Below are 23,579 nucleotides of genomic sequence, written 5' to 3'. Positions count from 1 at the left end.
TAAGGGGGGATATGATCTCCATGTATAATACATAAGGGGGGATATGATCACCATGTATAATACATAAGGGGGATATGATCTCCATGTATAATACATAAGGGGGATATGATCGCCATGTATAACACATAAGGGGGGGGGATATGATCTCCATGTATAAATACATAAGGGAGGATAAGATCTCCATGTATAAATACATAAGGGGGGATATGATCTCCATGTATAATACATAAGGGGGATATGATCACCATGTATAATACATAAGGGGGATATGATCTCCATGTATAATACATAAGGGGGGATATGATCTCCATGTATAATACATAAGGGGGATATGATCACCATGTATAATACATAAGGGGGGATATGATCTCCATGTATAAATACATAAGGGGGGGTATGCTCTCCATTTATAATACATAAGGGGGGGATATGATCTCCATGCATAAATACATAAGGGGGGATATGATCTCCATGTATATATACATAAGGGGTGGGGGGTATGCTCTCCATTTATAATACATAATGGGGATATGATCTTCAGGTATAATACATAAGGGGGGATGTGATCTCCATGTATAATACATAAGGGGGGATATGATCTCCATGTATAATACATAAGGGGGGATATGATCTCCATGTATAATACATAAGGGGGATATGATCTCCATGTATAATACATAAGGGGGGGTATGATCTTCATGTATAAATACATAAGGGGGGATATGATCTCCATGTATAATACATAGGGGGGAAATGATCTCCATGTATAAATACATAAGGGGGGGTATGCTCTCCATTTATAATACATATGGGGGGGTTATGATCTCCATGTATAAATACATAAGGGGGGATATGTTCTCCATGTATAAATACATAAGGGGGGATATGATCTCCATGTATAAATACATAAGGGGGGGGGGGGTATGCTCTCCATTTATAATACATAAGGGGGGGGATATTATCTCCATGTATAAATACATAAGGGGGGATATGATCTCTATGTATAAATACATAAGGGGGGGGGGGTATGATCTCCATGTATAATACACAAGGGGGGATATGATCTCCATATATAATACATAAGGGGGGATATGATCTCCATGTATAATACATAAGGGGGGATATGATCTCCATGTATAATACACAAGGGGGGATATGATCTCCATGTATAATACATAAGGGGGGATATGATCTCCATGTATAATACATAAGGGGGGATATGATCTCCATGTATAATACATAAGGGGGATATGATCTCCATGTATAATACATAAGGGGGGATATGATCTCCATGTATAATACATAAGGGGGGATATGATCTCCATGTATAATACATAAGAGTGGATATGATCTCCATGTATAATACATAAGGGGGATATGATCTCCATGTATAATACATAAGGGGGATATGATCTCCATGTATAATACATAAGGGGGGGGGGATATGATCTCCATGTATAATACATAAGGGGGGATATGATCGCCATGTATAATACATAAGGGGGGATATGATCTCCATGTATAATACATAAGGGGGATATGATCTCCATGTATAATACATAGGGGGGATATGATCTTCATGTATAATACATAGGGGGGGATATGATCTCCATGTATAATACATAAGGGGGAATAAGATCACCATATATAATACATAAGGTGGATATGATCTCCATGTATAATACATAAGTGGGGGATATCATCTCCATGTATAATACATAAGGGGGATATCATCTCCATGTATAATAAATAAGGGGGGGATATGATCTCCATGTATAATACATAAGGGGGGATATGATCTCCATGTATAATACATCAGGGGGGAAATGATCTCCATGTATAATACATATGGGGGGGTTATGATCTCCATGTATAAATACATAAGGGGGGATATGATCTCCATGTATAAATACATAAGGGGGGGGGGGTATGCTCTCCATTTATAATACATAAGGGGGGGGATATTATCTCCATGTATAAATACATAAGGGGGGATATGATCTCTATGTATAAATACATAAGGGGGGGGGGTATGATCTCCATGTATAATACACAAGGGGGGATATGATCTCCATATATAATACATAAGGGGGGATATGATCTCCATGTATAATACATAAGGGGGGATATGATCTCCATGTATAATACACAAGGGGGGATATGATCTCCATGTATAATACATAAGGGGGGATATGATCTCCATGTATAATACATAAGGGGGGAAATGATCTCCATGTATAATACATAAGGGGGATATGATCTCCATGTATAATACATAAGGGGGGATATGATCTCCATGTATAATACATAAGGGGGGATATGATCTCCATGTATAATACATAAGAGTGGATATGATCTCCATGTATAATACATAAGGGGGATATGATCTCCATGTATAATACATAAGGGGGATATGATCTCCATGTATAATACATAAGGGGGGGGATATGATCTCCATGTATAATACATAAGGGGGGATATGATCGCCATGTATAATACATAAGGGGGGATATGATCTCCATGTATAATACATAAGGGGGATATGATCTCCATGTATAATACATAGGTGGGATATGATCTTCATGTATAATACATAGGGGGGGATATGATCTCCATGTATAATACATAAGGGGGAATAAGATCACCATATATAATACATAAGGTGGATATGATCTCCATGTATAATACATAAGTGGGGGATATCATCTCCATGTATAATACATAAGGGGGATATCATCTCCATGTATAATAAATAAGGGGGGGATATGATCTCCATGTATAATACATAAGGGGGGATATGATCTCCATGTATAATACATCAGGGGGGAAATGATCTCCATGTATAATACATAAGGGGGGATATGATCTCCATGTATAATACATAAGGGGGATATGATCACCATGTATAATACATAAGGGGGGATATGATCTCCATGTATAAATACATAAGGGGGGGTATGCTCTCCATTTATAATACATAAAGGGGGGATATGATCTCCATGTATAAATACATAAGGGGGGATATGATCTCCATGTATATATACATAAGGGGTGGGGGGTATGCTCTCCATTTATAATACATAAGGGGGGATATGATCTCCATGTATAATACATAAGGGGGGATATGATCTCCATGTATAATACATAAGGGGGGATATGATCTCCATGTATAATACAAAAGGGGGGATATGATCTCCATGTATAATACATAAGGGGGATATGATCTCCATGTATAATACATAAGGGGGGGTATGATCTTCATGTATAAATACATAAGGGGGGATATGATCTCCATGTATAATACAAAGGGGGGAAATGATCTCCATGTATAAATACATAAGGGGGGGTATGCTCTCCATGTATAAATACATAAGGGGGGATATGATCTCCATGTATAAATACATAAGGGGGGGTATGCTCTCCATTTATAATACATAAGGGGGATATGATCTCCATGTATAATACATAAGGGGGATATGATCTCCATGTATAATACATAAGGGGGATATGATCTCCATGTATAATACATAAGGGGGGATGTGATCTCCATGTATAATACATAAGGGGGGATATGATCTCCATGTACAATACATAAGGGGGGATATGATCTCCATGTATAATACATAAGGGGGATATGATCTCCATGTATAATACATAAGGGGGGATATGATCTCCATGTATAATACATAAGGGGGGATATGATCTCCATGTATAATACATAAGAGTGGATATGATCTTCATGTATAATACATAAGGGGGATATGATCTCCATGTATAATACATAAGGGGGGGATATGATCTCCATGTATAATACATAAGGGGGGATATGATCGCCATGTATAATACATAAGGGTGGATATGATCTCCATGTATAATACATAAGGGGGGATATGATCACCATGTATAATACATAGGGGGGATATGATCTTCATGTATAATACATAGGGGGGATATGATCTCCATGTATAATACATAAGGGGGAATATGATCACCATATATAATACATAAGGGGGGATATGATCTCCATGTATAATACATAAGGGGGGATATGATCTCCATGTATAATACATAAGGGGGGGATATGATCACCATGTATAATAAATAAGGGGGATATGATCACCATGTATAATACATAAGGGGGATATGATCACCATGTATAATACATAAGGGGGATATGATCTCCATATATAATACATAAGGGGGGATATGATCTCCATGTATAATACATAAGGGGGGATATGATCTCCATGTATAATACATAAGGGGGGATATGATCTCCATGTATAATACATAAGGGGGGATATGATCTCCATGTATAATACATAAAGGGGGGTATGATCTCCATGTATAATACATAAGGGGGGATATGATCTCCATGTATAATACATAAGGGGGGATATGATCTCCATGTATAATACATAAGGGGGGATATGATCTCCATGTATAATACATAAGGGGGGATATGATTTCCATGTATAATACATAAGGGGGATATGATCTCCATGTATAATACATAAGGGGGGATATGATCTCCATGTATAATAAATAAGGGCGGATATGATCTCCATGTATAATACATAAGAGTGGATATGATCTCCATGTATAATACATAAGGGGGATATGATCTCCATGTATAATACATAAGGGGGGGGATATGATCTCCATGTATAATACATAAGGGGGGATATGATCGCCATGTATAATACATAAGGGGGGATATGATCTCCATGTATAATACATAAGGGGGGATATGATCACCATGTATAATACATAGGGGGGATATGATCTCCATGTATAATACATAAGGGGGAATATGATCACCATATATAATACATAAGGTGGATATGATCTCCATGTATAATACATAAGGGGGGATATCATCTCCATGTATAATACATAAGGGGGATATGATCTCCATGTATAATAAATAAGGGGGGGATATGATCTCCATGTATAATACATAAGGGGGGATATGATCTCCATGTATAATACATCAGGGGGGAAATGATCTCCATGTATAATACATAAGGGGGGATATGATCTCCATGTATAATACATAAGGGGGATATGATCACCATGTATAATACATAAGGGGGGATATGATCTCCATGTATAAATACATAAGGGGGGGTAAGCTCTCCATTTATAATACATAAGGGGGGGATATGATCTCCATGTATAAATACATAAGGGGGGATATGATCTCCATGTATATATACATAAGGGGTGGGGGGTATGCTCTCCATTTATAATACATAAGGGGGATATGATCTCCATGTATAATACATAAGGGGGGATGTGATCTCCATGTATAATACATAAGGGGGGATATGATCTCCATGTATAATACATAAGGGGGATATGATCTCCATGTATAATACATAAGGGGGGATATGATCTCCATGTATAATACATAAGGGGGATATGATCTCCATGTATAATACATAAGGGGGGGTATGATCTTCATGTATAAATACATAAGGGGGGATATGATCTCCATGTATAATACATAGGGGGGAAATGATCTCCATGTATAAATACATAAGGGGGGGGTATGCTCTCCATTTATAATACATAAGGGGGGGTTATGATCTCCATGTATAAATACATAAGGGGGGATATGTTCTCCATGTATAAATACATAAGGGGGGATATGATCTCCATGTATAAATACATAAGGGGGGGGGTATGCTCTCCATTTATAATACATAAGGGGGGGGATATTATCTCCATGTATAAATACATAAGGGGGGGGGGGTATGATCTCCATGTATAATACATAAGGGGGGATATGATCTCCATGTATAATACATAAGGGGGATATGATCTCCATGTATAATACATAAGGGGGATATGATCTCCATGTATAATACATAAGGGGGGATATGATCTCCATGTATAATACATAAGGGGCGATTTGATCTCCATGTATAATACATAAGGGGGGATGTGATCTCCATGTATAATACATAAGGGGGATATGATCTCCATGTATAATACATAAGGGGGGATATGATCTCCATGTATAATACATAAGGGGGGATATGATCTCCATGTATAATACATAAGGGGGATATGATCTCCATGTATAATACATAAGGGGGGATATGATCTCCATGTATAATACATAAGGGGGGATATGATCTCCATGTATAATACATAAGAGTGGATATGATCTCCATGTATAATACATAAGGGGGATATGATCTCCATGTATAATACATAAGGGGGGGGGATATGATCTCCATGTATAATACATAAGGGGGGATATGATCTCCATGTATAATACATAAGGGGGGATATGATCGCCATGTATAATACATAAGGGGGGATATGATCTCCATGTATAATAAATAAGGGGGGGATATGATCTCCATGTATAATACATAAGGGGGGATATGATCTCCATGTATAATACATCAGGGGGGAAATGATCTCCATGTATAATACATAAGGGGGGATATGATCTCCATATATAATACATAAGGAGGGATATGATCTCAATGTATAATACATAAGGGGGATATGATCACCATATATAATACATAAGGGGGGATATGATCTCCATGTATAATACATAAGGGGGGGGGGGATATGATCTCCATGTATAATACATAAGGGAGGATATGATCTCCATGTATAATACATAAGGGGGGATATGATCTCCATGTATAATACATAAGGGGGGGATATGATCACCATGTATAATACATAAGGGGGATATGATCACCATGTATAATACATAAGGGGGATATGATCTCCATATATAATACATAAGGGGGGGATATGATCTCCATGTATAATACATAAGGGGGGATATGATCTCCATGTATAATACATAAGGGGTGATATGATCTCCATGTATAATACATAAGGGGGATATGATCTCCATGTATAATACATAAGGGGGATATGATCTCCATGTATAATACATTAGGGGGGATATGATCTCCATGTATAATACATAAGGGGGGATATGATCTCCATGTATAATACATAAGGGGGATATGATCTCCATGTATAATACATAAGGGGGGATATGATCTCCATGTATAATACATAAGGGGGGATATGATCTACATGTATAATACATAAGGGGGGATATGATCTCCATGTATAATACATAAGAGGGGATATGATCTCCATGTATAATACATAAGGGGGATATGATCGCCATGTATAACACATAAGGGGGGGTGGATATGATCTCCATGTATAATACATAAGGGGGGATATGCTCTTCATGTATAAATACATAAGGGGGGATATGATCTCCATGTATAAATACATAAGGGGGGATATGATCTCCATGTATAATACAAAAGGGGGGGGTATGCTCTCCATTTATAATACATAAGGGGGATATGATCTCCATGTATAATACATAAGGGGGGATATGATCTCCATGTATAATACATAAGGGGGATATGATCTCCATGTATAATACATAAGGGGGATATGATCTCCAAGTCTAATACATAAGGGGGGGATATGATCTCTATGTATAATACATAAGGGGGGATATGATCTCCATGTATAATACATAAGGGGGGGGGATATGATCGCCATGTATAATACATAAGGGGGGATATGATCTCCATGTATAATACATAAGGGGGGATATGATCACCATGTATAATACATAGGGGGGATATGATCTCCATGTATAATACATAAGGGGGGATATGATCTCCATGTATAATACATAAGGGGGGGATATGATCTCCATGTATAATACATAAGGGGGGGGGATATGATCACCATATATAATACATAAGGGGGATATGATCTCCATGTCTAATACATAAGGGGGGGATATGATCTCCATGTATAATACATAAGGGGGATGTGATCTCCATGTATAATAAATAAGGGGGGATATGATCTCCATGTATAATACATAAGGGGGGATATGATCTCCATGTATAATACATAAGGGGGGATATGATCTCCATGTATAATACATAAGGGGGATATGATCACCATATATAATACATAAGAGTGATATGATCTCCATGTATAATACTTAAGGGGGGGGGATATGATCTCCATGTATAATACATAAGGGGGATATGATCTCCATGTATAATACATAAGGGGGGATATCATCTCCATGTATAGTACATAAGGGGGGATATGATCTCCATGTATAATACATAAGGGGGGGATATGATCTCCATGTATAATACATAAGGGGGGATATGATCTCCATGTATAATACATCAGGGGGGATATGATCTCCATGTATAGTACATAAGGGGGATATGATCTCCATGTATAATACATAAGGGGGGATATGATCACCATGTATAATACATAGGGGAGATATGATCTCCATGTATAATACATAAGGGGGGGATATGATCTCCATGTATAATACATCAGTGGTTCATATAGTGAGCTCGGTGTAGTTATTCCCCCTGAGGTCATCACAGAGGACAAGGGGGCGCTCTTTACGTCTGGAGGAAAATACATTTAATCTCCAAACACGGAAAGGTTTCTTCACAGTAAGAGCTGTGAGAATGTGGAATAGACTCCCTCCAGAGTTGGGTGTGGCCAGCTCAGTGGATTGCTGTAGGAAAGTCCTTGATTCTTTCTTGGATACACAGAATATAACTGGATATAACATTTATAGGGAAAGTTGATCCAGGGAATATCCGATTGCCTCTCGGGGGATCAGGAAGGAATTGTTTCCCTGCACGAGCAAAGTGGATCATGCTTTGTTGGTTTTTTGCCTTCCTCTGGATCAACTGTGGGTGTAGGATTATAACATTTTTTGATTGAACTGGATGGACTTTTGTTTTTAGTTCAGCCAGACTAACTATGTGACCCTAGACCAAAACCACTACATAAAGCAGGTAAGTGTAACATCTTTTATCATATAACACCATTAGTATCGCTTTATCACTGTTAGTAAACCTACAGCAGTATAATCAGTCTGTATAGGCACTACAGAAAGCTTGTTATACTCACTGTGGAACCTAAGGGGTTAATTGTGTAAAAACTCTCTTTGATCCTGTCTTCTCTGATCCTCCCCTTCTTGTGTCCTCCTCTTATATCCTAATAAGACATTTTGTGTGGAGTTACTCTGCACATGCTCTGTTTGGGGTGTGTTGCTAGAGAGGTTTATTTTTCTTGGGAGAGTGCATGTCATCAGCACAGGGCCAATCAGCACTGTCCAGACAGAGGTCAGGGGTTCTGCATCCTCCTAGAGCAAAATGAAAACTCCTTCAACGAGCTTTAACCAGTGCTCTGCTGGAAACTTATAGAAGTCACAAGACTGCTATATACTGCTGATGAGAAAAGGAATTTAGCAGTTTATATTTACTAAAATAATTGCATTTCCATGTTCTGTGTACTGTGGGAGAGCGGATATAGTGAATGCGGGGTCCGGGGAGAGCGGATATAGTGAATGCGGGGTCCGGGGAGAGCGGATACAGTGAATGCGGGGTCCCAGGAGAGCGGATATAGTGAATGCAGGGTCCGGGGAGACCAGATATAGTGATTGCTGGATCCGGGGAGAGCAGATATAGTGAATGCGGGGTCCGGGGAGAGCAGATATAGTGAATGCAGGGTCCGGGGAGAGCGGATGTAGTGAATGCGGGGTCCGGGGAGAGCGGATATAATGATTGCGGGGTCCGGGGAGAGCGGATATAGTGAATGCGGGGTCCGGGGAGAGCGGATATAATGATTGCGGGGTCCGGGGAGAGCAGATATAGTGAATGCAGGGTCTGGAGAGAGCGGATATAATGATTGCAGGGTCCGGGGAGAGCGGATATAATGATTGCGGGGTCCGGGGAGAGCGGATATAGTGAATGCGGGGTCCATGGGGAGCAGATATAGTGAATACAGGGTCCGGGGAGAGCGGATATAGTGAATGCGGGGTCCGGGGAGAGCGGATATAGTGAATGCGGGGTCCACGGGGAGCAGATATAGTGAATGCAGGGTCCGGGGAGAGCGGATATAGTGAATGCGGGGTCCGGGGAGAGCGGATATAGTAAATGCGGGGACCAGGAAGAACGGATATAGTAAATGCGGGGTCCGGGGAGAGCAGATATATTGAATGCAGGGCCCGCGGAGAGCAGATATATTGAATGCAGGGTCCGGGGAGAGCGGATACAGTGAATGCAGGGTCCGGGGAGAGCGGATACAGTGAATGCAGGGTCCGGGGAGAGTGGATACAGTGAATGCAGGGTCCGGGGAGAGCGGATACAGTGAATGCGGGGTCCGGGGAGAGCGGATATAGTGAATACAGGGTCCGGGGAGAGCGGATACAGTGAATGCGGGGTCCGGGAGAGCAGATATAGTGAATGCGGGGTCCGGGGAGAGCGGATATAGTGAATGCGGGGTCCGGGGAGACCAGATATAGTGAATGCGGGGTCCGGGGAGAGCGGATATAGTGAATGCAGGGTCCGGGGAGAGCGGATATAGTGAATACAGGGTCCGGGGAGAGCGGATATAGTGAATGCAGGGTCCGGGGAGAGAGGATATAGTGAATGCGGGATCCTGGGTTTAGGAACACTAGGTATAAAACCCTTTTTCAGTACCTACAACATACCCACTACTTACCTGCTACTGTATTGTACACATTCAGAGTCCTGCATGCAGAGATGGGCTGTTTTAGGGAAGCGTGTTCCACCTCTACACCAAGCATGGCGCCGTTATCTATATCTGCACTCGGGGTGATAGTAATGGAGCAGAGATACTCGTACATTCCTGTACAGGATTTTGTCATCTCAACAAGTAACAATGTTTGGTGTTCAGCATCTCTTTCCAGAAGAGGCAGAACAACAGAATTATTGGATGCTGTCCGTTCTATAGGTTTCCAGGAGGCAATAAGATGTTTTTTTGTGGCATTACGTCTTTTCAGAAATACATTTATCTGGATTTCTTTTTGTCTGAAATGTGTTATCCAGCAAGCTAGAGTTGTTTCCTTCATATGAGTCATATGACGATCCCCTGAGATCTCAGATATAGTAAGAACATCTATAAAACAATGAGAAGTCAAATACATTTCTAGTTCATCTTACTCTATAAGCCTTATGAATGTATTAAAGGGCATCTTGATGGATAATTTGCTCATCATTTCCCTTATAGCACAAATGTCAACCAAGAGATACAAAGATGTGTACAACACACATGAAAAACTCTGTACATTTCAGCACTGAGGTCTACCGAAGATGACCACAAATGATGTATGATATACAATGGATCATGGACTTCACCAGGAATGTGTTGTAGATGCTGCTCTCCTCAACTGGGGACAACGAAAAAGGAAAAATCAGGAGGGCACAAATGCCTAGTGCATTATCAGCGATTTATTGTTCACAAAGCATAGATGCCAAATGGATACTCACAGAAGTGGAAAGTAAAAACGCCGAAGAAAATACAAGATGCCACAGTAAGTGGAACCACATTTTTCCATGAACCCCAACTGGACTGTTAACCGTTTCAATACCGGGTACTTTTACCCCCTTCCTGCCCAGACCAGTTTTCAGGTTTCAGCGCTCTCACACTTTGAATGACAATTGCGCGGTCATACAACATTGTACACAAATTAAAATGTTATAATTTTCTTCACACAACTAGAGCTTTCTTTTGGTGGTATTTAATCATCGCTGGGGTTTTAATTTTTTGCTAAATTAACAAAAAAGTCCGAAAATTTTGAAAAAAAAAACCCCACGTTTTTCTTTGTTTCTGCTATAAAAGTTTGGAAATAAATAATTGTTCTTCATAAATTTAGGCCGAGATGTATTCTGCTACATGTCTTTGGTGAAAATAACCCAAATTAGGATGTATTATTTAGTTTGTAGGAAAGTTATAGAGTTCACAAACTATGGTATAGATCTGAATATTGATCAATCCTGAAGTACTGACAGCCAATCTAATTTCTTGAGGTCCAAGAATGTCAGGACAGTACAGATATCCCCCAAATGTCAGGACGGTACAGATATCCCCCAAATGTCAGGACAGTACAGATATCCCCCAAATGTCAGAACAGTACAGATATCCCCCAAATGTCAGGACAGTACAGATATCCCCCAAATGTCAGAACAGTACAGATATCCCCCAAATGTCAGGACAGTACAGATATCCCCCAAATGTCAGAACAGTACAGATATCCCCCAAATGTCAGAACAGTACAGATATCCCCCAAATGTCAGAACAGTACAGATATCCCCCAAATGTCAGGACGGTACAGATATCTCCCAAATGTCAGGACAGTACAGATATCCCCCAAATAACAGGACTAGAGATGAGCGAATTGAAGTAGGCGAAGTGGAATTCGTTTCGAATATTGGAAAAATTTCGATTCGCGCCGAATCCGAAAATTAGCATACTTCGGATGCGCGAATCAAAATTTTTCCTAAAATGGCGGCGACATGTGCGGCGACGGAGCGGGGATGTCTGGGAAGGCGCGCAGACAAGGCGCGCTGACCCATAATGCATTCATTCATGACATGTGATCGCATTAGCCAATCAGCAGCCAGCCAGCCAGCACTGTGTAATGGTCGAGCTATAAATGGTGGCCATTTTAGAATTCTCCATTTGCCTCCAGTCATTCAAGAGAGGCAGACCTCTCTGTATTAGGGACAGAGTTAGGGACACAGAAACGTTACTTAGGGACACAGAAACGTTACTTAGGGCCACAGAAACGTTACTTAGGGACACAGAACCGTTACTTAGGGCCACAGAAACGTTACTTAGGGACACAGAATTGTTACTCAGGGACAGACACTGAATTGTTACTCAGGGACAGACACAGAATTGTTACTCAGGGACAGACACAGAATTGTTACTGAGGGACACAGAATTGTTACTGAGGGACACAGAATTGTTACTCAGGGACAAACACAGAATTGTTACTCAGGGACAGACACAGAATTGTTACTGAGGGACACAAAATTGTTACTGAGGGACACAGAATTGTTACTCAGAGACACAGAACTGTTACTCAGGGACACAGAACTGTTACTCAGGGACACAGAACTGTTACTCAGGACAGACACAGAATTGTTACTGAGGGACACAGAATTGTTACTGAGGGACACAGAATTGTTACTGAGGGACAGACACATAATTGTTACTGAGGGACACAGAACTGTTACTCAGGGACACAGAACTGTTACTCAGGGAAACAGAACTGTTACTCAGGGACACAGAACTGTTACTCAGGGACAGACACAGAATTGTTACTGAGGGACACAGAATTGTTACTGAGGGACACAGACTTGTTACTCAGGGACAGACACAGAATTGTTACTGAGGGACACAGAATTGTTACAGAGGGACACAGAATTGTTACAGAGGGACACAGAATTGTTACTGAGGGACACAGAACTGTTACTCAGGGACACAGAACTGTTACTCAGGGACAGACACAGAATTGTTACTGAGGGACACAGAATTGTTACTGAGGGACACAGAATTGTTACTGAGGGACACAGAATTGTTACTCAGGGACAGACACAGAATTGTTACTGAGGGACACAGAACTGTTACTCAGGGACACAGAACTGTTACTCAGGGACAGACACAGAATTGTTACTGAGGGACACAGAATTGTTACTCAGGGACAGACACAGAATTGTTACTGAGGGACACAGAACTGTTACTCAGGGACACAGAACTGTTACTCAGGGACAGACACAGAATTGTTACTGAGGGACACAGAATTGTTACTGAGGGACACAGAATTGTTACTGAGGGACACAGAATTGTTACTCAGGGACAGACACAGAATTGTTACTCAGGGACACAGAACTGTTACTCAGGGACACAGAACTGTTACTCAGGGACAGACACAGAATTGTTACTGAGGGACACAGAATTGTTACTGAGGGACACAGAATTGTTACTCAGGGACAGACACAGAATTGTTACTCAGGGACAGACACAGAATTGTTACTGAGGGACACAGAATTGTTACTGAGGGACACAGAATTGTTACTGAGGGACACAGAATTGTTACTCAGAGACACAGAACTGTTACTCAGGGACACAGAACTGTTACTGAGGGACACAGAACTGTGACTCAAGGACAGACACAGAATTGTTACTGAGGGACACAGAATTGTTACTGAGTGACACAGAATTGTTACTGAGGGACAAATAATTGTTACTCAGGGACAGACACAGAATTGTTACTGAGGGACACAGAACTGTTACTCAGGGACACAGAACTGTTACTCAGGGACACATAACTGTTACTCAGGGACACAGAACTGTTACTCAGGGACAGACACAGAATTGTTACTGAGGGACACAGAATTGTTACTGAGGGACACAGAATTGTTACTGAGGGACACAGAATTGTTACTCAGGGACAGACACAGAATTGTTACTGAGGGACACAGAATTGTTACTGAGGGACACAGAATTGTTACTGAGGGACACAGAATTGTTACTCAGGGAAAGACACAGAATTGTTACTGAGGGACACAGAACTGTTACTCAGGGACACAGAACTGGTACTTAGGGACACAGAACTGTTACTCAGGGACACAGAACTGTTACTCAGGGACAGACACAGAATTTTTACTGAGGGACACAGAATTGTTACTGAGGGACACAGAATTGTTACTGAGGGACACAGAATTGTTACTCGGGGACAGACACAGAATTGTTACTGAGGGACACAGAACTGTTACTCAGGGACACAGAACTGTTACTCAGGGACACAGAACTGTTACTCAGGGACAGACACAGAATTGTTACTGAAGGACACAGAATTGTTACTGAGGGACACATAATTGTTACTCAGGGACAGACACAGAATTGTTACTCAGGGACAGACACAGAATTGTTACTGAGGGACACAGAATTGTTACTGAGGGACACAGAATTGTTACTGAGGGACACAGAATTGTTACTGAGGGACACAGAATTGTTACTCAGGGACACAGAACTGTTACTCAGGGACACAGAACTGTTACTCAGGGACAGACACAGAATTGTTACTGAGGGACAGAGAATTGTTACTGAGGGATACAGAATTGTTACTGAGGGACACAGAATTGTTACTCAGGGACAGACACAGAATTGTTACTGAGGGACACAGAACTGTTACTCAGTGACACAGAACTGTTACTCAGGGACACAGAACTGTTACTCAGGGACAGACACAGAATTGTTACTGAGGGACACAGAATTGTTACTGAGGGACACAGAATTGTTACTGAGGGACACAGAATTGTTACTCAGGGACAGACACAGAATTGTTACTCAGGGACACAGAACTGTTACTCAGGGACACAGAACTGTTACTCAGGGACAGACACAGAATTGTTACTGAGGGACACAGAATTGTTACTGAGGGACACAGAATTGTTACTCAGGGACAGACACAGAATTGTTACTCAGGGACAGACACAGAATTGTTACTGAGGGACACAGAATTGTTACTGAGGGACACAGAATTGTTACTGAGGGACACAGAATTGTTACTCAGAGACACAGAACTGTTACTCAGGGACACAGAACTGTTACTGAGGGACACAGAACTGTGACTCAAGGACAGACACAGAATTGTTACTGAGGGACACAGAATTGTTACTGAGTGACACAGAATTGTTACTGAGGGACAAATAATTGTTACTCAGGGACAGACACAGAATTGTTACTGAGGGACACAGAACTGTTACTCAGGGACACAGAACTGTTACTCAGGGACACATAACTGTTACTCAGGGACACAGAACTGTTACTCAGGGACAGACACAGAATTGTTACTGAGGGACACAGAATTGTTACTGAGGGACACAGAATTGTTACTGAGGGACACAGAATTGTTACTGAGGGACACAGAATTGTTACTCAGGGACAGACACAGAATTGTTACTGAGGGACACAGAATTGTTACTGAGGGACACAGAATTGTTACTGAGGGACACAGAATTGTTACTCAGGGAAAGACACAGAATTGTTACTGAGGGACACAGAACTGTTACTCAGGGACACAGAACTGGTACTTAGGGACACAGAACTGTTACTCAGGGACACAGAACTGTTACTCAGGGACAGACACAGAATTTTTACTGAGGGACACAGAATTGTTACTGAGGGACACAGAATTGTTACTGAGGGACACAGAATTGTTACTCGGGGACAGACACAGAATTGTTACTGAGGGACACAGAACTGTTACTCAGGGACACAGAACTGTTACTCAGGGACACAGAACTGTTACTCAGGGACAGACACAGAATTGTTACTGAAGGACACAGAATTGTTACTGAGGGACACATAATTGTTACTCAGGGACAGACACAGAATTGTTACTCAGGGACAGACACAGAATTGTTACTGAGGGACACAGAATTGTTACTGAGGGACACAGAATTGTTACTGAGGGACACAGAATTGTTACTCAGGGACACAGAACTGTTACTCAGGGACACAGAACTGTTACTCAGGGACAGACACAGAATTGTTACTGAGGGACAGAGAATTGTTACTGAGGGATACAGAATTGTTACTGAGGGACACAGAATTGTTACTCAGGGACAGACACAGAATTGTTACTGAGGGACACAGAACTGTTACTCAGTGACACAGAACTGTTACTCAGGGACACAGAACTGTTACTCAGGGACATACACAGAATTGTTACTGAGGGACACAGAATTGTTACTGAGGGACACAGAATTGTTACTGAGGGACACAGAATTGTTACTGAGGGACACAGAATTGTTACTGAGGGACACAGAATTGTTACTCAGGGACAGACACAGAATTGTTACTGAGGGACACAGAACTGTTACTCAGGGACACAGAACTGTTACTCAGGGACACAGAACTGTTACTCAGGGACAGACACAGAATTGTTACTGAGGGACACAGAATTGTTACTGAGGGACACATAATTGTTACTCAGGGACAGACACAGAATTGTTACTGAGGGACACAGAACTGTTACTCAGGGACACAGAACTGTTACTCAGGGACAGACACAGAATTGTTACTGAGGGACACAGAATTGTTACTGAGGGACACAGAATTGTTACTCAGGGACAGACACAGAATTGTTACTGAGGGACACAGAACTGTTACTCAGGGACACAGAACTGTTACTCAGGGACACAGAACTGTTACTCAGGGACAGACACAGAATTGTTACTGAGGGACACATAATTGTTACTGAGGGACACAGAATTGTTACTGAGGGACACAGAATTGTTACTCAGGGACAGACACAGAATTGTTACTGAGGGACACAGAACTGTTACTCAGGGACACAGAACTGTTACTCAGGGACACAGAACTGTTACTCAGGGACAGACACAGAATTGTTACTGAGGGACACATAATTGTTACTGAGGGACACAGAATTGTTACTGAGGGACACAGAATTGTTACTCAGGGACAGACACAGAATTGTTACTGAGGGACACAGAACTGTTACTCAGGGACACAGAACTGTTACTCAGGGACAGACACAGAATTGTTACTCAGGGACACAGAATTGTTACTCAGGGACACATAATCGTTGAATTAAAGAGTATGTCAGACAACATGCAGAGGAGTGGCAGAGGAGGCAATGTTTTAGGAGCGAGCAGACGTGGCAGCAGAGGAAGGGGTCGAGGCAGCACTAGTCGCAGCCAGAGGCCAATGCTCCCGGTGTCATCCAGTGGTCGTGTCTCCACCGACAACCCTGCCGTTATCGATTGGTTGGCTCGGTCGTCTTCCTCTTCCCAGGTCACCTCTGACACCTACAGCCAACGGTCGGTGTGTACGTCAGACACAACCGTTAGTTGGCATGGCCCGGGAGCAAGCCCACTGAAATCACGTGTCCTCTACCTGCCCCTGTCCTTTGCTGTTCCCTCACCAAGCGAAGTATCGCATGCTGTGGGCTCAGCCCCACTGTACAGTGAGGAAGAGATAACAGAGGGCGGTCAGGAACGGGGGGAGACATCCGCCTCTTCAGCAGCCAGGCGAAGAAGTACTGGCGAGGAGAGTGGCTCGGTAGCTGGTCTAGAGACAGGTCTGTCTCCTGACCCAGACGCAGCCGAGGGGGCTAGTAGTGAGGCGGAGACCCTAATTGATGATGAGGAGGTTGATCGCACTTGGCAGCCTCGTCGTCATCAGGCTATTGCTTACGCATCATCAGGAGAAGAGGGTGCCAGCTTGGCAGCGAGCAAAACAGTCGGTGGGTTGCTCAGGAGGCAGCAGGGTTGTAGCAGTGTCAGTGGAGGCAAACGGCCACGGAGTAGAGCACCAGCACCACTGCAGCCTACCACCACGGCCAGTAGTGGTGCCGGTGTGCACGGAGGAAGTAGCAGTCAGCCAGTGAGGAATAGCGGGGGCAAAGTTTCCTACTCGGCGGTGTGGCAATTTTTCGTCAAGCCGCCCGAGGAAGTAAACGTAGCCGTATGTCGACTAAGTGGCCAGAAAGTCAAGCGTGGCCAGGGGGCCCATGTTGGGACTACAGCGTTGCGTCAGCATATGCAGCGTCGCCATTTGGTGGCCTTAGAAAACCGTGATAAAGATACGGCGGTTCTGCCTGCCCCAGCCCCCGCTCCATCACCCGCTCTGTTACTTGCTCCGTCACCCGACGTCAATCGCCCTCTATCAGCCAGTCAAGGCTCCAACACTTCTGCTGAGGGGAGTTGTTCCGCTCGTTCAGATGCTCCTTCTCCTGCTACTCCTCTTCACGGATTCCGTCAGCAGTCTTTTTTGGAATCCGTTTCCAAGAGACAACAGTTTGCGAGCACGCACCCGACGGTGCAAAAGCTGAACGTCCTCCTGTCCAAGTTGCTGGTGCTGCAGTCCCTCCCTTTCCAAGTGGTGGACTCAGCACCTTTCCGAGAAATGATGGCTTGTGCCGCGCCGCGGTGGAGAGTGCCAAGCCGGCATTTCTTCGCCAAAAAGGCAGTGCCAGCCCTGCATTCACATGTAGAAGAGATGGTGGGCCAGTCTTTGAGCATGTCGGTCTCTGCCAAAGTGCACGGCAGCGCCGACGTGTGGAGCTGTAACTACGATCAGGGACAGTACATGTCATTTACGGCCCACTGGGTGAACGTGGTGCCGGCACAGCCGCACCAGCAACTTGGACAGGTCACGACGCTTTTGCCTCCACGTTTGCACGTCCTTGGTCCAGCAAAGATGTCCGCCTCTACCACCTCTTCTTCCGCCGTGTCCTCAGCCGCCACCCCCGTGCCAAGTCCCATTACCCGACCGGCATATCACATGTGCAGGGCGCAACGGTGTCACGCTGTGCTGCACCTGGTATGCCTTGGCGAACGTAGTCACACAGGGGAGGAACTTCTGAGTGTAATGAACAGAGAAATCGACAGATGGCTGTCTCCGCGCAAACTGAAAATCGGAACCATGTTGACCGACAACGGAAAGAACATGGTGTCTGCTCTGCGTCAAGGAAGGTTGCGCCATGCGCCATGCATGGCTCACGTGTTCAATCTGGTTGTCAAGCGGTTCCTAAAATCCACCATCCCACTGCAAGACATCCTTAAAATGTCACGTAAACGTTGCATGCATTTCAGCCATTCCTACACCGCAAAGCACACCCTCCTTGAGCTGCAGCGGCAGAACGGAATTCCACAGCATCGCCTGATCTGCGACGTTGCAACAAGGTGGAATTCAACCCTACACATGTTAGACCGCCTTTACGAACAGCGAAAGTCCATCACCGATTTCCTGATGTTACAAGCGGATAAAGGTACTCCCCTGTGTAACTTAGATGTCAGCCATTGGCAGCTCGTGCGTGACACCTGCCGCTTGCTCAGGCCCTTTGAGGAGGCCACGCTATTCGTGAGTCGGCAGGACTATGGGATGAACGACGTCATTCCTCTGTTGCACGTCCTGGAACAAATGCTGTTAACAATGGCTGGTCAGGGTGCGGTAGACGTGGCGCACAGATCTCAACGCCACATGACCCCTGTGGGGGCAGGACAGGAAGAAGAGGAGGAGGTAGAGGAGGACATTGGTGCTCAGGAATTATTGAGTGAAATGGGTGGTTTTTCCACTCAGCGGACAGGAGTGGAGGAGCAGGAGCATCTGGTAGAGGAGGAGGAGGAGGAGACAGAGGACCCAGATGCACCGTGGCAGTATGCTGTGGAGATGGAGGCAGGGAGTCCCTCGCATTCCTTGGCACAAATGGCCCATATCATGCTCGGTTGCTTGCGTAGCGACAGCCAAATAATAACCATCAGACAGAGGGATGACTTTTGGCTGTCCACCTTGTTGGACCCTCGCTACCGTTCCAAAATGGTGGCCTTTTTCACACCTGCTGAGAGGGAGGCCAAAATTACGTACTATAAAAACCACCTATGTAGTCAGTTGGTCTCTGCCTTTCTGCGCCAACGTCCATCCTCAGACACTGTGGGCCCTGTGCGCTTGCGTTCCGCTGCCATGGCAGCAGGGGAGGGGTGGGGTGGTAGGAGCAGTGGCAGCTCCACCAGCAGCGGCTGCCTCAGTCTGCAGTCGATGATGAGTAGCTTTCTTCACCAGCGCAGTGAGGAAACTACTAACCAGCCGCAGCAGCAGCAGCATCAGGTGGACCTGGAGCAGGAGCTCAAACAACAGGCTTGGGCCTACTTGGATAGCACCCTGCCAACCGAGGTAGACAATCCCCTTGACTACTGAGCAACGAAACTTGACCTTTGGCCCCAACTAGCTGAATTTGCCCTTGAAAGGCTGTCATGCCCGGCCAGTAGCGTGGCATCGGAGCGCGTGTTTAGTGCGGCAGGAGGTGTTGTAACTCCGCGGAGGACACGACTGTCCACCCAAAGTGTGGAGAGACTCACGTTTGTGAAAATGAATCAGGCGTGGATTAGTCTGGATTTCAAACCACCAGTTCCTGACACAACTGACTAAATCCGCCATGAATCATGCCCCTGCCATGTGCCAATTTCAGGTCTCCTCACACTCCTGCTGGGTTCCATTTTGTCATAGGATGCTGGCAGATTACAGGCCTCCCATAGCTGCTGCCAGGCCCCTAATCTGCCATGGGCCCCCGTACCGCCTCCTCATGCTGCTGCCAGGTCCACAGTGTCTCATGGGTCCCTGTACCGCCTCCCATTGCTGCTGTCTCCATCGCCACACTCTGCCATGTGCCACTTTCAGGTCTCCTCACACTCCTGCTGGGTTCCATTTTGTCATAGGATGCTGGCAGATTACGGGCCTCCCATAGCTGCTGCCAGGCCCCTAATCTGCCATGGGCCCCTGTACCGCCTCATGCTGCTGACAGGTCCACAGTGTGTCATGCCATGTGCCACTTTCAGGTCTCCTCACACTGCTGGTGTGTTCCATTTTGTCATAGAGTGCTGGCAGATTACGGGCCTCCCATTGCTGCTGCCAGGCCCCTAATCTGCCATGGGCCCCCATACCGCCTCCTCATGCTGCTGCCAGGTCCACAGTGTGTCATGGGTCCCTGTACCGCCTCCCATTGCTGCTGTCTCCATCGCCACACTCTGCCATGTGCCACTTTCAGGTCTCCTCACACTGCTGGTGTGTTCCAATTTGTCATAGGGTGCTGGCAGATTACGGGCCTCCCATAGCTGCTGCCAGGCCCCTAATCTGCCATGGGCCCCTGTACCGCCTCATGCTGCTGACAGGTCCACAGTGTGTCATGCCATGTGCCACTTTCAGGTCTCCTCACACTGCTGGTGTGTTCCATTTTGTCATAGAGAGCTGGCAGATTACGGGCCTCCCATTGCTGCTGCCAGGCCCCTAATCTGCCATGGGCCCCCGTACCGCCTCCTCATGCTGCTGCCAGGTCCACAGTGTGTCAGGGTCCCTGTACCGCCTCCCATTGCTGCTGTCTCCATCGCCACACTCTGCCATGTGCCACTTTCAGGTCTCCTCACACTGCTGGTGTGTTCCATTTTGTCATAGGGTGCTGGCAGATTACGGGCCTCACATTGCTGCGGCCAGGCCCCTAATCTGCCATGGGCCCCCGTACCGCCTCCTCATGCTGATGCCAGGTCCACAGTGTCTCATGGGTCCCTGTACCGCCTCCCATTGCTGCTGTCTCCATCGCCACACTCTGCCATGTGCCACTTTCAGGTCTCCTCACACTCCTGCTGGGTTCCATTTTGTCATAGGATGCTGGCAGATTACAGGCCTCCCATAGCTGCTGCTAGGCCCCTAATCTGCCATGGGCCCCTGTACCGCCTCCTCATGCTGCTGCCAGGTCCACAGTGTGTCATGCCATGTGCCACTTTTAGGTCTCCTCACACTGCTGGTGTGTTCCATTTTGTCATAGAGTGCTGGCAGATTACGGGCCTCCCATTGCTGCTGCCAGGCCCCTAATCTGCCATGGGCCCCCGTACCGCCTCCTCATGCTGCTGCCAGGTCCACAGTGTGTCATGGGTCCCTGTACCGCCTCCCATTGCTGCTGTCTCCATCGCCACACTCTGCCATGTGCCACTTTCAGGTCTCCTCACACTTCTGCTGGGTTCCATTTTGTCATAGGATGCTGGCAGATTACAGGCCTCCCATAGCTGCTTCCAGGCCCCTAATCTGCCATGGGCCCCTGTACCGCCTCCTCACGCTGCTGCCAGGTCCACAGTGTGTCATGGGTCCCTGTACGGCCTCCCATTGCTGCTGTCTCCATCGCCACACTCTGCCATGTGCCACTTTCAGGTCTCCTCACACTCCTGCTGGGTTCCATTTTGTCATAGGATGCTGGAAGATTACAGGCCTCCCATAGCTGCTTCCAGGCCCCTAATCTGCCATGGGCCCCTGTACCACCTCCTCACGCTGCTGCCAGGTCCACAGTGTGTCATGGGTCCCTGTACGGCCTCCCATTGCTGCTGTCTCCATCGCCACACTCTGCCATGTGCCACTTTCAGGTCTCCTCACACTCCTGCTGGGTTCCATTTTGTCATAGGATGCTGGCAGATTACAGGCCTCCCATAGCTGCTTCCAGGCCCCTAATCTGCCATGGGCCCCTGTACCGCCTCCTCACGCTGCTGCCAGGTCCACAGTGTGTCATGGGTCCCTGTACGGCCTCCCATTGCTGCTGTTTCCATCGCCACACTCTGCCATGTGCCACTTTCAGGTCTCCTCACACTCCTGCTGGGTTCCATTTTGTCATAGGTTGCTGGCAGATTACGGGCGTCTCCCATAGCTGCTGCCAGGCCCCTAATCTGCCATGGGCCCCTGTACCGCCTCCTCATGCTGCTGCCAGGTCCACAGTGTCTCATGGGTCCCTGTACCGCCTCCCATTGCTGCTGTCTCCATCGCCACACTCTGCCATGTGCCACTTTCAGGTCTCCTCACACTCCTGCTGGGTTCCATTTTGTCATAGGATGCTGGCAGATTACAGGCCTCCCATAGCTGCTTCCAGGCCCCTAATCTGCCATGGGCCCCTGTACCGCCTCCTCATGCTGCTGCTAGGTCCACAGTGTCTCATGGGTCCCTGTACCGCCTCCCATTGCTGCTGTCTCCATCGCCACACTCTGCCATGTGCCACTTTCAGGTCTCCTCACACTCCTGCTGAGTTCCATTTTGTCATAGGATGCTGGCAGATTACAGGCCTCCCATAGCTGCTTCCAGGCCCCTAATCTGCCATGGGCCCCTGTACCGCCTCCTCACGCTGCTGCCAGGTCCACAGTGTG

General features: G+C 45.3%; 1 protein-coding gene across 2 annotated transcripts in view; it reads right to left on the bottom strand.

Moving 5' to 3' along the window:
- LOC149456052 (uncharacterized) overlaps positions 1–23,579 on the bottom strand; it is a 153,565-nt gene that overhangs the window by 53,041 nt on the left and 76,945 nt on the right. Inside the window, exon 7 of one of the 2 annotated variants that reach the window (XM_089685531.1) lies at positions 10,570–10,986. The exons of the other annotated variant lie outside the window; for it this stretch is intronic. Coding sequence (XP_089541657.1) covers positions 10,570–10,986 — 417 coding nt within the window. The remainder of the gene's footprint in view (positions 1–10,569; positions 10,987–23,579) is intronic. 2 annotated transcript variants of the gene reach the window in all.

Source organism: Staurois parvus, unplaced genomic scaffold (assembly GCF_062004578.1).
Source record: "Staurois parvus isolate SC_StPar_1 unplaced genomic scaffold, SC_StPar_1.0 ptg000379l, whole genome shotgun sequence".
In the NCBI taxonomy this organism is placed as follows: Eukaryota; Metazoa; Chordata; class Amphibia; order Anura; family Ranidae; genus Staurois; species Staurois parvus.
Note: the sequence above shows the minus strand (reverse complement) of the source record. Positions and strands in the feature narration are given on the sequence as shown.